This window comes from Pieris napi, chromosome 8, assembly GCF_905475465.1.
Source record: "Pieris napi chromosome 8, ilPieNapi1.2, whole genome shotgun sequence".
NCBI classification, from domain to species: Eukaryota; Metazoa; Arthropoda; class Insecta; order Lepidoptera; family Pieridae; genus Pieris; species Pieris napi.
Window position 1 is genome coordinate 12502481 of NC_062241.1, and position 14868 is coordinate 12517348.

The following is a 14868-nucleotide window of genomic DNA, read 5'->3' on the forward strand; positions in this document are numbered from 1 at the left end:
AGTATTTACTGTCGTTGGTTTAATATTAAATTTCAGTTTACTTTTATTTTTTTGTTTTAGTATATTTATGTTCTTACTTATGTTTTCTGTTTCATAAGTGTTGTTTATCTATGTAATCTGTCTAAGTGTTTTGTTCATCATATGTTTGTTAGCTGTAAGATTCCTAATAAAAAAAAAATAATTAGACATGGACTTAATATATTCCTGATTATGTGGTACTAGGATACATACTATTTTTATTTTTTTATGTGTCCTTCACCTTATACAATCCTGGTAACTGCACCGGTGATGAATGTTAACAATTCTTATTTATATTCTTATGGGTCTTGGCGTCACTTCCGCATGTTTTTTTTTTAATAGACTCTAGAGACTTTTAATAGAATCAGCCTTCTGTGCCTGATACGTAGATTTTGGTTTAGGTCGAATTCGTCATTTCTTATTCACCCAAAGAACAAAAGTTATTAATTCTTATAGATAGAAATATATTGACGTACCTAGCACAACCTTACGAACACTTTTAAATGAATAAGAAATATTTGTTTCAGAAATCGTAATTTAATCTGTTTTTTGAATTAACTTAGAGAATAAAACAGTTCCAAGAAACGCAAGTAATGAGTATTATACCAAACTAGTCGATCATAACTTTAACCTAATAGACACTTTTTTTAAGGTTCACTAAAACAGAAGTGCATACAGCAAGATACACAGATAATACCTTAAAGACAACTGTATAGAAAGGACCAAATTATAATATAATTTGTTTTTCCCATGATTGGAAATAAAACGGGCTTTATTATTATTATTAAAAAAACGGCTCTATCGACACCTTTTCTGTATTTATTTTTAATTTATATTCGTCAACAGGCGCGTTCCAAAGTTCAATAATTTATATGAAAAACAACTCCAATTACATAATCATTTTACACAGTAAATATTATTGTTTATCAGTATTTTTCGCTTGCGTAGATCAAAGCCTACCACAACGTGTTTATGTGCTATTTATTTATGAAATATGAGAAGGTGTTTATACTCGATCGCTTGTCTATTTAGGAGAGTACTCAACTTTCTTAATAAGATTTTTAAATATCTATATTTGAAGTGAAACTTCTTTAGGTGCCTGAGGGTAAAATTATTACGGATGAAACGTCACGAAGATGTGCAGCGTTTTTGACGAAGAAGAGCGAGAGAGCGATTGAGACCGATTGAGAAGGGCGAATTACCTATATGAAAAATAAAATATGAAATATTAGTATTTTATATTTTATGCAAAATAATTTATTGAAATCTCAAATGACGAATTGTAAATTAAAATGCCATGTGTTTTTATTATCAAAAAAAAATTTCGACACTTAATATTTTCAATTAAATTCCTAACATATCTTCCTTTTTCCCTCCCTCTAAGCCTCGGAAATCTAAAGTTTTAGATTTGTATAAATATGAACATGACTTAAAAATAAGTTTGCCAAAGAATTTTCACTTCTGACATGTGTACTTTGTACGCACGCAGTTATTTTTAAATACAGACTGAATTAAGGAATGCGAAGTAATGTAGAAAATAGTGTAGTAGTGAAAACGCGTATGGTTCGGACGTTTTTAGGTTCGATGGAGACGCGGACCCTAACTACATATTTATAAATAGATGTCCCACTTTGTCGATAAGTATGTCTGGAACATTTATACATCATTGTTTTGAGGTCACATGAGAAACCTGAATTATATTTATATACACACTAGCTGACCCGGCAAACGTTTGTTTTGCCAATACATGTTATACTTCAATAAAAATAACTATATACAATAATAAAAAATAAGGGTTGTATGTATTTTTGTATGCTGTATCATAAAAAAAACAAGGGGTGGACTTTATCAAATTGAAAGCCAAGTGAGTCCTTACGGGTTAAAGAATTTTCTCGAGGAAATCATCGGAGCCTGGGCGTTGGTCCAAGCTTCTGATCAGAAATCATAATATACAGAAAATCCGTTAATTTAAAAACCTCTACTAAAAATATATCTAGTCAGTTATAAATATTATGGAAAGATAAAACACAAATGGTATGGTAATGCAAGTTATCTCCCGAGACGCAAACACATAAATTATTGTTTATCGTCTACTTTATAGCGCATTGTTTTTAAATTTAACGAAAACTAAGACTTTCATATTTTAAATTTTACCTAGTTGCAACTTCCTATAATACAAGTGGAAAATAAGACTCAGGGAGAACACCTTCATTTTATTTTGCTGCTTTTATTTAAACGATTCGTTACAAGAAATGCAGTGGGTACAACTAAAATTATTAAAAAATAAGGACTGCAAGGAATTATTTTATCCAGTGTTAGAAGATGTTAGAAGCATTGTTAGCCCAGTGGTTAAGCGTGTGATTCAAATTCAAATTCAAAAATCATTTATTCACGTAGGTAACACAATGTACACTTGTGATTCGTCATTAAAGAAATACATATTAATGCTTCTAATTTTACATTTACTGCCAGTTCTCAAATAAAGGGCGTAGAACTGAAGAGAAGAACTGGCAATAAACTCTCCGCCACTCTTTTTAATCGCCATGTTTTTTTTTTACACAACGTTTGTAAGGAGCTGCAACCATTACACCATGTTCCACATGACATCTTAAGTAATTAATATCTAATAATAACATAAATTAAAAACAAAGACTTGTCCCCTATCAGCAGGAGGCATGGTGAAATAGGAGCACGCACTTACATTCTCGTGGGAACAACACGCAAACACATAGTCGAAATATCATATCATATCCTTTCGGAACTGGTGCAGTTTAACTCTGCATTGTAGGGCATCTCAGTAGTAGGATCTTTATAAAACTTCCTGTCCTTCAAATAAATTTACGACTACAATTTTTTAGTAGAACACTGAGTCAATACTTGAAAAGTACAACTAGAAATCGGTAGTATAGATTTAATACATATGTATTTTATTATATTTATATACAAGATGCACAGATAAAGGGTGGACCTTTAAGACATATGATAGACATATAATAAGACTATAAAAAGATCAAGGAGATGAAGGAGAAGAGGGCGCCCCAAAAAAGGGGATAGAAGAAATAAAAGCGTTTGGGAAGGGAAAGGAGAAAGACAGCCATGGATATTTGGAAAAAGCTGGAGGAAGCCTATACCCGTGATGGGGATCCGATCAACATTAGTGAAGAAAGCCATGATAATAGGATAACAAGAAAAACACATCTAAGTTACTTTTGGTAATGATTGGAAATTAAACGGGCTTTTATTATTGTAATTATATTATTTAAGCCAAAGGTTACTAGACGTTCATTGAATCAAAATAAAAGTGTTTATGGTTTTTAAAACAAAGTACCTATTTAAATGTTCTATATATTTTAAACCTTACTTAAATTTGGTTCAGCGACTCTTATTTCAAGCGCACCCACTGTAAGCATTTTACATGCAAGAGTTATTTCAGAAAGTGCATTAACTTTTCTCTATACACGCTGTACAAGATCTTGCTTTTTACTTTTCATTTATTAAGGAGATTTTATGGGTCCCTACTACTTCTCTTGTCTTAAATTAATCCTATTTATATACTCATTACACGCATTGAGTAGGTACCAACTTGCCATTGTTGTTTGTGATATACTCATATCGTATAATATTGTACGATTTGCTTTTCGTAACTACGCAATTTGGCCGCAGTGTTGCAGTCTTGGCCCAGTGGCTACAACGTGCGACTCTCATCCTTGAGGTCGATTACCGGGTGTGCACTTATAGACTTTCTATGTGCGCATTTAATATTCGCTCGAACAGTGAAGTAAAAACATCGTGGCGAAACCGGATTGCCTTAGACTCAAAAAGTCGGCGTGTGTCAGGCACAGAAGGATGACCTAATTGTCCATTAGAATGACAAATGATCATGAAACAGATACAGAAATCTGAGGCCAAGAAAAGGTTGTAGCGCCACTGTTATTTAAGTACGCAACTTGCAACGTACGAAATTTGTAATGCAAAGGGCATTAGTGAAACATTATAAATAGGAAAATTAAAGTTCACCACTTCTGTTTCTCTGGATTATACAGAACCTTATACGTATATTACCAGAAACTTATTGGTACCTGGCAAGGGTGACGAGATTTAGTAGAAGTACGAGTATTCGTTCATTTGTTGGATAAAGTCTGATAACGTACGTGCTAATTATATACCTAGAGCAAGAGTTGTATCGCCACTTTTTGTTTTAATTAGTGTTTGTTTCTCTTAAGAGTTTAAACCAGTAGACGCAAAGTTGCAAGCAGCTGCTAGTAAACATAACGCAACATTCGAGGCGTTATAATTTTAATTAAGCCACCATTCGCTAGAGTTCATTTCAACTTGTTGAGAATATACGCGGAAATAACTACGCGAAATGTATTTCAAAATGGTCGGAAAAACTCATTTGCGAGCACGTATATTTAATATTCAAATTATTTTTTCCGTTTCATGTTTTGCTATAAAAGCGCAATTTTAAATATTAATTTTTCTCTTAATTTGTTTAAGAATATTGGTAAAATTAATTATATTGGAATTGAAATTAATTTTTACTTTAAGTGAAATTTGGTACAAAATAAATGGTTTGACAGTACAACAAAACGCAAAGCAAACAAGAACTACTTTCAGCTGCTTTGCGCAGACCAGGGAATTTTCTAATTTATTAAGGACGCAATTACGAATCAGACATATTACAAATATTAGTGTATCCTAAAGCACGTTAGAGTCAGTGCACGCGCACCTCAGAAATGAAATAATAATCGTGATAACAATGCAGCCAAATGTCGCAAAATTAACTCGTGACGAAAAAAAACGTCTACCGCATATCAGCGATCTATATATCACGGCCAGTTACAGCCACGACACACACTACACACTTAAAATGTACCTTATTCCTTTTTTTCCATAATTTTTAGTTGTTTTTCTTTTTTATTATTGTGTGTATTTCGTTGGTAATAAATGTTATGTCTATGTCTATTGTTATTTGAAGATAGTTTGGTTTCTACAAAGTACAAGCCTAATAAACAATTATTTTTTAATTACCTTAAATGTCTTCTCTTCGACGAAATTAGTTATTATACCCGATTAGTTTACGATGGATGAAAGGTAGCAAATAGAACTCAAATACCAGGATTAGCATCGCATAGCAAACTTTGGTAAACCCATATTGATTACAAAACGTTAACTCTCCACTCAGAATATCGCTAATCTCAAAATATGCAAATTAAAAAAGAACTTAAAATTTGCAAGCCACACAACACTATTGTATCAACATCGCCTCAAAGGTCTTATAAGCTCTTTGAAAGCTCAGATAAGCAAACATGCTTATCTAGTAATAAACTTAACTTTCGCATAGTTAAGTGGAACGGGTAACCAAAGTTTAGAACTAACCACAAAATGCTTTGTGATACCAAAAATAGATTATAGGCTGGTTGTTGAACTTTCTGATTCATTTGCATTACGTAATTAAAATATATAGTACTTATGCATTTTCTTGACAGCATGACCATGTATTTTTGAATTAGTTTTTTTTGTGAAAAATATTTTTTATGAAGCAGGAAAGCAAAAGAATGCTAACTGCCATGCCCTGAGGTTGAGGAGGAGAGCTTATTTTCTCATAACGTGTTGATGAATAATATATATATGTCACCGGAATATAACAAAATCTGCAAGTTAATAAATTTCCTAGGAAGAAATTTTCGTAGGATTCTAAACGAGAGATAAATTGTATTATTTTACGCTCACGTTTTGTTATCTCCCAGTGTCATATATATACAGAAATCGTTTGTTGTTAATAGCTACTACCAAATTTACCTAATTCATAATACACTAAATTTTTTTCCTTTTTTATCTTAAATTTCTTAGTGACCCCGACTCTGGTGGTGCGGGACCTTATTTTATACATTTCTTAATATAATATATATTCATATACTAATTACCGGGAAAAAAAATTAATTTGTAACAGTATGTTTTGAATTCGTATTGACATAACTCCAAGGTCTTTACTGAACTCACAGACTGAGGCTGCGCTGGTGGGATGGAGTTGTCAAGGACCTCGAAACATTAGGTGTTCGAGGACGCAAGAAGCAAGTGATTGCAAGATTGAAGGCCCATCTGGGGCTGTACAGCCATTGATTATGTATTTATTCCTTTGTAACCAGTCAAATAGTATATGCTAACTAACATTAAAAATTCATTAAACGAGATGCAGCATACAACTGAAAGATACACATCAATTTTTACATGAGCCATTTATTATGTAAACAAAAAAAAATCTATATATTAATATTCCATTCCTAAAAGCTTTGATGTAACGCTTGCATATTTCAAACAATATGTATGAGCTTTACGCTTACGAATGGAAACCTAAAGATTTTTATGAATGGTATACATTCCTAAGCCAGAATTACAAGGGATCTTTGTACTGATTGCAAAGCTGGCAATTGAGTGTCCATGGGCGGCGGCATCACTTAACATCGGATGAGCCTCCTGCCCGTTTGCCTTTTATTACCTTAAAAAAGCTTATTAAACACTGATCACGAGAATTCCTAAAAATAAACAACTTCAGTTGTTTATATAGTTCATGAAAATTAATTATTAATCCTATTATGTCTAATATTCGTGAAGATAAAATTATATTTCATAATAATCCTCCATATTGTTTTGAGATACAATTTCTTTCCAATTAATTCTATATTTAGAATTAATAGGATTATCGTTATAAATTGTTCAACAATTATAGATAGGTTTAGTCCGGATTTTTTTCCTGTATCACCGTAAAATAAGCTGGTAAATGAATGAGGGATACAATTGACACTTCGTGATTCAACTAAGGGCCTAGTGCGTTCATATACACGAGTGCGTAAATAAAATGTGTAAAAACCGACCTGTTACAAGAATACCTAAATAACAAAATTTTTGTAACTGAAAGCAAGCTTTATCGCCAGCACATTGCACATGAATTCATTATTATTTTTAAGTTTTACTCTTTTTAGTATAAATTATGTGCATCTTAAATTTAAACAAACCTGGTATTTCTTGATAGACTCCATCTGTTCTTTGGTGACATCATGAGCTGGTGGCCTCGGGGGTGCGTCCCTGGGTACCTCCCTTGGTGGTACCGCTGGAGCGATGCCCTTTGCTGTGCCATTCATCTGCTGTAATATATTGCTCTATGATTATTTTGGTACAGAGAGAACCGTTATGCATTCCCTGGCTATTAAACCAGTCCATACTTGACTGGTCTGTAAATGTAAATTCAACTCAGGTTCATAAGCACATATATATACTTGATGTATTGACTTTTAACATTTACGCTGTCTACTTTGCCTTCTAAAGAGACCAGAGATTTTAAAAGAAACCTTTTTTAAATTTAATAATTGGGGCTCTAAATAGGTTATCATTTCATTTACATACAGCAAAATCCTTAATACGTCGTCTACAGTGTACTAGTATGAGCAATAATATATCTTCCAATCCCAGACAATGTTGTTGAGATTTGAACCTTTCGCACAACGTATAAAATGATAAATGATTTATACATAATCCAATAAGCTAAATTCCCTTGAAAATATCCCAAGACATGCAAATTAAATGTAAGTAATATACAAACATACAAGAATCCTCTGAAAAATAAACATTATTTTCCTTATTAGCAATATCATTCTCATAGAAATACAACCCAGTATTTTAAATAATATGTGTACATAAATACATTATTATAAATTACATAGAACAACGTGCATACAAATTAACAAAATATAAATTAAGACGTATTTTTAAATCAGCGCCATCTGTTTTCATTTTTTTACTCTATAAAAAATTTAAAATAGCGACATCTGTTGGAAGAGTAACGGCTGATGTAGATAGTTTTATAAATAAGATTACAAATAGAAAGAGCGTTCGTGCAAAGGTGTTGATGATATGAAAATTGTTTAGTGAAGTGAATAAGCAATTGAAAAACTCAAAATTAAATGAAATTTGTAGAATATCTTGGCTTTTATGTTTATTAATATACACCAAGTAGCTTCAATTTTATTACCACATTGAAATGCGTCAATCGTTTTGTTTTTATATAAATCCATTTTGCATCGCTGGCCCAACTGCTCTAAGTTAGTAAAAATTCTAAAAAGCTTCATTAATATAAGTTTATCGCCTCATGTTATTGCAATAAAGAAAGTGAATGTGAAATCCAAAAGCGTAACTTTCTAAATGAATATGCAACACCTGGTAATGTTAATAAATAATAAAAGTGTTACAATTTTAATATTTCTTAGATGAGATTTATAAGGATATATGTTTACTTATAGTCAAGTACATACATATAAATATATTGAGTACATAATACGTCAAATACTCCGAATTAGCAAATATGCATGACAAAGACGATATTTTTTCATTTTATTTAATATCAGCTAACCTCTTTTACACCGCTGTAAGCATGCGAAATACCAGGACAATGTTGCATTTTCAATTTAAGTAACACATTTTAACCAGGTTAACTAGTATATACTTCCCAGAAAATAAATTTAACAGTCCTTATTGCGCAATAGAAAAGTTCAGTCAAGTTCTAACGGACAGTCATAATATACATATTCAAATTAATCAACCTTAATTTCTAGGCCCAAAAAGCACCGATACCTTACCAAACTAACCTTGCGATCTAACCCAATGACCACCACCAATGAAAGTGCAGTGCATTACCTGTGACGCAACGCTCTTTCTATCGCTTGGGGGATATTTTGGCGTTGTTTTCACAATCTGAACAAAACTGTCCGGCACATCAACTGCCACTTCCCTTCCTAGCAACACTGGAGTCGTATCGAAACCTGGCGGTAGCTTATACGACGCGTAGACGGCTTCTCTGATCAGAACCGAATCTGTCCTTGCCGAATAGGTCACACCTTCTCTGCAATCTAATAAAGAATCGTCGCCATTCGATATCAGGAGTTGTATTTTGTGATCGCTCAGATTGTGTGTGGCGTTGGAAGCTACCGACTCGGATCTATCCGATAACATATCGCATTTGGTTGTTTCAGAGGAGTTCTTGCTCTTCTTGCTGCCGAAGCTAAGCGAATCTGAACTTTGTGGTAGTGAAAGGAGCTCGATTGTGTTCTTGAAGCTTCCGGAACCGTCAGAACTCGGACCTGATATATTCAGGCTTTGGAGAACGGTGCTCTGTTTGCTCCCGAAGGATGTTCCTGAACCGCCTGATGATAGGAGAGGTTCTTCGTCCCTGGTTCGGGCGCGTACCTGAGGAGGCCTTGGTGGAGGGTAGCGCGGAGGTGTTTTGTTTCTCGCGATAAAACTGTCCGGTACGTCCACCGCCATCTCGCGGTGAGGTCCTGAAATTTAAAAGAAAACTCAATAATGATACAATAGAAAACTTACATACAAAAAAACTAAGAGAACTATAATAAAATAGTACGGATATATTATTATCTATCTATAGGATATATTTTATCAACCTTTATAGCCCACTAAGACAATACCTACTACAAAAAATCTTCAATAAAACGTTCAAATAGCAAAAGCAAATATCACATAGCCAAAAAATCCAATTAAATATATTTAAAACTGTCCTTTTTCCCAAATTAATCAAATAAGGCATAATTAGTAAACGTAACAATATATTTTTTGTTTATTTCTTGAAGGTCGACTGAACCACGACGTCAATTTATCAAATTTCACGGCACTTGAACTCAATGTCAGCAAAAATAATTATCTATTTGTTGAGACGTCGTTAATTAATTTTTCAAAGTCGAAAAGAAAATGTCCAAGTACCAATTTGCATTCGAAATTAGTTATGTCCATCATATTGAGTTTTGGTGTTTCGATCTTTAAAAATAAACATCTTCGGGTTGAAGTTAGATAAAAACAAAATATGCTTCGTTTTTTCAGCTTTAATTAAAAACACTATTTTACGTTATAGTCTAAAATTTAGGTTAAATAGCTGTCATAGACATAAACATAACATATGTTACTAACGAAACGCACACACAAAAACACACAAAATAATAAGGTATATTTTAAGTGTATAATGTGTGTGTTGTGGTTGTAACTGGCTCAGCATTATGCTCTGGAGCAGACGTGTCTGACAGCGCTGGCCATTCTGCCAGTCCAAAACAGTGAGTTTGCTCCTCAGACGCAAAAAAAAAATTATAATAATAATAATAGTAGAGAAAATAATAGTAGTAAAAATTTATAGTGTAAGTAAAGAAGTCTATTAATTATACGTATATCGTATATCCTTGGTTATCTAAGAGCAAATAAATTTTAATTAATTTATAATTTCTATATGAATAAGACAGCAAAGACAAAGTGTAAAATTCATAGTCGAGGCAATGCGCTTAGTATGACACTCGCATGTCAAAGACGTATTGAATCTGACAAATAAAAGCCTAATTTATTGTTATGGTATATTAGGTTACATATATTTACCCATGACTGCGCTATATAAATACAGTTTTATGGAATCAGTGGCCGGAGTAAGGGGTAAAACATAATCATATATTCCGAACCAAAACTCGTTTAAGAATTTATCGTGTAAGAGTAAATTGTATTTTTTCGATCACAATACCGTTATTTACCATGACTAAATTGAAACTAACCGGTGTCTGAAGACAGTGAGAGCATGGTGAGCATGTCTGGCCCGTCATCCGGCGGTCTCTTCTCCTCGTCAGCTCCCACCACTACGATGCTGGATCCCGACCGGCGCCGCGGTCTGAAACGTTACACACATTATTAATATAGAAATTTAATTACGCCTTGGTCTAGAAAGCTGTTAGCTACTTATTTGCTTAGATAAGAAGACGTTTGCACAAGATCATATACTTAATGATAACAAGAATACTGAACAAAACTTAATCGTAAATTTATTACATCAAGTGCTATACGGCAGTCGTGGTCAGCGAGAAACGCGTATCAAAATTTCCACGACGTGGTGTGGACAATGCAAAATCGCTCCTATTTCAATAGAATTAAAGGTAAATGAATACAATTAATTGTCTTGAATGGATAAACCATTGGCGTGGGAAAATCTCATTGTAAACATATCCGATCCGCAATTACTTGATGCTCAGTCCATAATTCCAGGCCTTTAGCGTGCAAATTTTATTTAAAGATCAACTTATGACTAGACAAAAATCATTACATACGAATTATCCAGTCAAAATATAATTTCTGCACAGAATATTCGTATTTTTCTAAAGCCTGACAGTTATCAGCCCTTATCTACAATCTCAATTAAATTTAAACGTTAAATAATGTTCAGATTCAGTGTAAATAATATACAGAATGCAAGATGTCCCAAGGTTAGTTGTGGAGCGGAGGGCGCGACGACGCGTGAAGTCACGCAGTGTGCTCACCGCTTTATGTAACGGTTTAGAATTTTAAATTTGTCCATCGTGTTCCACACTGTAGCTTTGTCCATGTGTAACAGGTTGCGTAAATATATTCACGCTATATCCATTCAATCTTTAACCCGTAAATTAAGCATATGACAAGAATATACATTAACACTTTTTTACTATAAAACATTTGTGTTATAACGTGTTTTTTTCCTTTGCATATTTTTTGTTTAATCTAAAAGTAAACAGTGTAACAAACATAAACACACCCTTCTCTGTGGCTAAATAAAGATGGTGCTGGAGATATTTTTAACTGAACCTATTATATATAGACTACTAGTAGACCGTTTTTGTTATATTACATAGTAGTAAACTATTCAAGGGAAACGGTAGGAGAGCTTATGTGAAACGTTGGTACTTTTAACACAGCGCCATCTGTTAGAATTGTTTCAAATAATAAACCAATATAAAATAATATTGCGGGTATAAATTGAGATGTAAGCTATCCTATCTTTTAAGTTAGATCAAACTGCACACGGTGTGAAAATTTGATTGATATCGGTTCGGTAGTTTAGGAGTCCATAGCGGACAAACATATATTTATATATATATTAAGATTAAGTCATACTTCTATGTATGTCTAAAACATATTGGTTTGGGACATACGGGAGCTATATGACAGTTCGCGCTATGTCTGTGAAGTTTAGACCTTTAGACTTGACAGTTACGATATTCTCTTCTAAAAAAATGGGTTTAATTCCGACATTTTTAACGCCTATAACATAGTCTAGCTTAAAATCCATTTTCGTCGAAGGATTTGCAGAGTATTCGTAAAGGTCTAGAATATTGTCAAACGAAGCGGATGATTACAGCCTAATACCGCCCGGCTTACATTTATTGCCGCCCGCTGCCGCTTGGGAAGCTGATGGAATGAACACGACTTTGATTTAAGACATACGAGTTAGCGAATTACGCAAATTAAGAAAACATAAGACATTTAAACTATATTAATTTTTTTTATAGAACCAGGGGCAAAGGGGCAAGAGGCTAACCTGATAGACACTCTCAATGCCAGAAGGATCGCGAGTGCGTTGCCGGCTGTTAAGAATTGGTACGCTCTTTTCTTGAAGGAGTCTAAGTCGAATAGGTTCGGAAATACTTCAGTGACAAAACCGAGAGAAAATATTTTTAATCATGAAGGTAAAAAACTTGGTTTTATCTAGGCTAATTTATTTTTATTTTATTTATTTATTTACTAAAAACACAATATTGTCTTAACAAGTGACCAAGAAACCAAATACTTTAAGAATTCGACCAAAGAATCTATGTCCAATAAAAATTTTACACGCAGAGCATCTAGGTAGGTAGGATCTTAGGTCACGTGGTCCTACGTGATTTCGTGAATCAAGAGTGAACAAAACCAAATCCCTTTTATGTATATAACAAAAAACCTTTTTCTTTCACATAACAAAAAATTATTAATACACGCAGATAATTTAATGTATATTGTTTCTTTATATTAAAAGAAAAGTCGCTGTCACCTCTGCTTTGGGACCATTTCCAGCATTCCAATTTTGTCAGCGTATGTAGATACGTAAAATAAAACCGTAGTGACACAATGGTAGGAAACTGAATGAAATTTTCATATTTTATACACTGGTTAACTACTGATTCTTAAACAAAAACCAGTAAAGTAGGTCAGTTGGTTTTTGTATTTTATTGTTTAAAAGTATTACTTATAAATCTCTAAAAGTAATTTCAAGGCAAGAGAAGTCTTGCTTCTGATGTTTTTACAATGAAGCAACTTGGCAGGAGGCTCAACCGCGTCCTTACTCTGTAACCGCATGACCCCAAGTATAATCATCACCGCTACGGATATTTAGGGAACTTCCAAATTACATACAAACACATCATAATCTGTATCGCTATTAGACCGTTAAGCGTTACACGGTCAAAAGGTAAGTCACCGCCGGTAATTCGAGAATTGAGAAGTTATTACACAAATTCACTTAGGTAGTCGCTCGCTCAACGTCGCTTTTACTAGGTGTTGTGTAAGAAATGGGTGCTTTTTCACAGGACATCAACATAAGAATGATTCACAACCATTCGTTATTAGGTAAACCATAGTCTTCCTATTGCCTCACTACACCGTTTTTGTATATTTTATTATAGAACAAGGGGAAAACGGGAAACTCAACTGATGTAAGATACAGCCGCCCATGGCCACACAAAGCCAGAGGGCTCGCGAGTGCGTTGCCGGCCTTTTAAGAATTGAATGTCCCCCATTGAGAAGTATTCCCTAAGTCGAATTGGTTCGGAAATACTTCAGTGGGCAGCTGGTTTCACATATTGGTTTCACATTCTAATATTGATCAATCCAAAGTATATCATTAAAGACAAAATACAAATTTCAATACTTTTGCCTTCATATATCATTTATGTGTATGTGTTTGTGGGCTTAAAAATAAATAAAAAACATAACTAGAAGTATCTGTAGTGACTAGTATTCGGTATTTATATGTATTCTACTAATATTAAATTTTAATAAGAAATCACGCGTTAAGTTTCGTCAATAAACTAAAAATTTGAAATTTTTTAAAACAAGTATCCTAAAAAGGAATAGAACTGTTTAAAATAACCATAGAGATTAGATATATTAGACGAAGCGCCTAAAGCTGATTTCCTAATCGTTCACCAGCAGTGAACGTAAGTGTGAAATGTTATTAGATTTCGCTATCGGCGATTCATTGTATTCAATTTTCAAAATTATAAAAAAAATATATTTATTCATATAGGTAACACAATGTACAACTATGAACACTTATGAACGTCAAAAAAAAATGAAATGCTTCGAATTTTACATTCACTGCCAGTTCTCAAATCAAGGGCGTAGAACGGAAGAGAAGAACTGGCAATAAACTCTCCGTCTCTCTTTTTAATCGCCAAGTTTTATGTATTACACAACGTTTGTGAGCTGCAACCATTACACCGTGTTCCACATGACATCTTATGTAATGAATAAAAATAAAATAAATTAAAAACAAAGGTTTGTCCTCAGTCAGCAGGAGGCATGGTGAAATAGGAACACGCACATTCTCGTGGGAACAACACGCCTATAAACAACAGTATAATTTTCACTGTAAATCAAATTCCACAAAATATCCCGAAACACGGAACACTTCAACATATCCGCTACAAATTTCCCCTACATCGAACCTATAAATAGGCGATTGACGCTCGAGTGAGTATCTCTTGACAAAGGCCGAATTAGGTCAGGTACCTGCTACAGGTAGCATTGTCACTTCCGGTTTAGAACTCTATTTAAAACTCACTTGACAACCTGTTAGCTCCAGAAATCAAGAATCTACAAAGAGGTAAGCGGTTCTAATCCCGGAGAAAATGCGATATAATGTTAATATCTCGTCGTATGGATAATATAATGATTTCTTTAAAGAGTAGTTTATTGGTATTGTTAAATTAGAACTTTCTATGTATAAAATGCATTTTTCAGAGT

The 14868-nt window shown here is 33.5% G+C and overlaps 1 protein-coding gene across 5 annotated transcripts in view; it reads right to left on the reverse strand.

Annotated features, from left to right (window-relative positions):
* Window positions 1-14868, reverse strand: part of LOC125052054 (protein PALS1) — a 98880-nt gene that overhangs the window by 38799 nt on the left and 45213 nt on the right. For 4 of the 5 annotated variants that reach the window (XM_047652703.1, XM_047652704.1, XM_047652705.1 and 1 more), the window contains 3 exons: window positions 10617-10729; window positions 8710-9350; window positions 7035-7163 (listed from right to left, as the gene is read on the reverse strand). In XM_047652703.1, coding sequence (XP_047508659.1) covers window positions 7035-7163; window positions 8710-9350; window positions 10617-10729 — 883 coding nt within the window. The remainder of the gene's footprint in view (window positions 1-7034; window positions 7164-8709; window positions 9351-10616; window positions 10730-14868) is intronic. The other variant, XM_047652706.1, reaches the window with a different exon arrangement.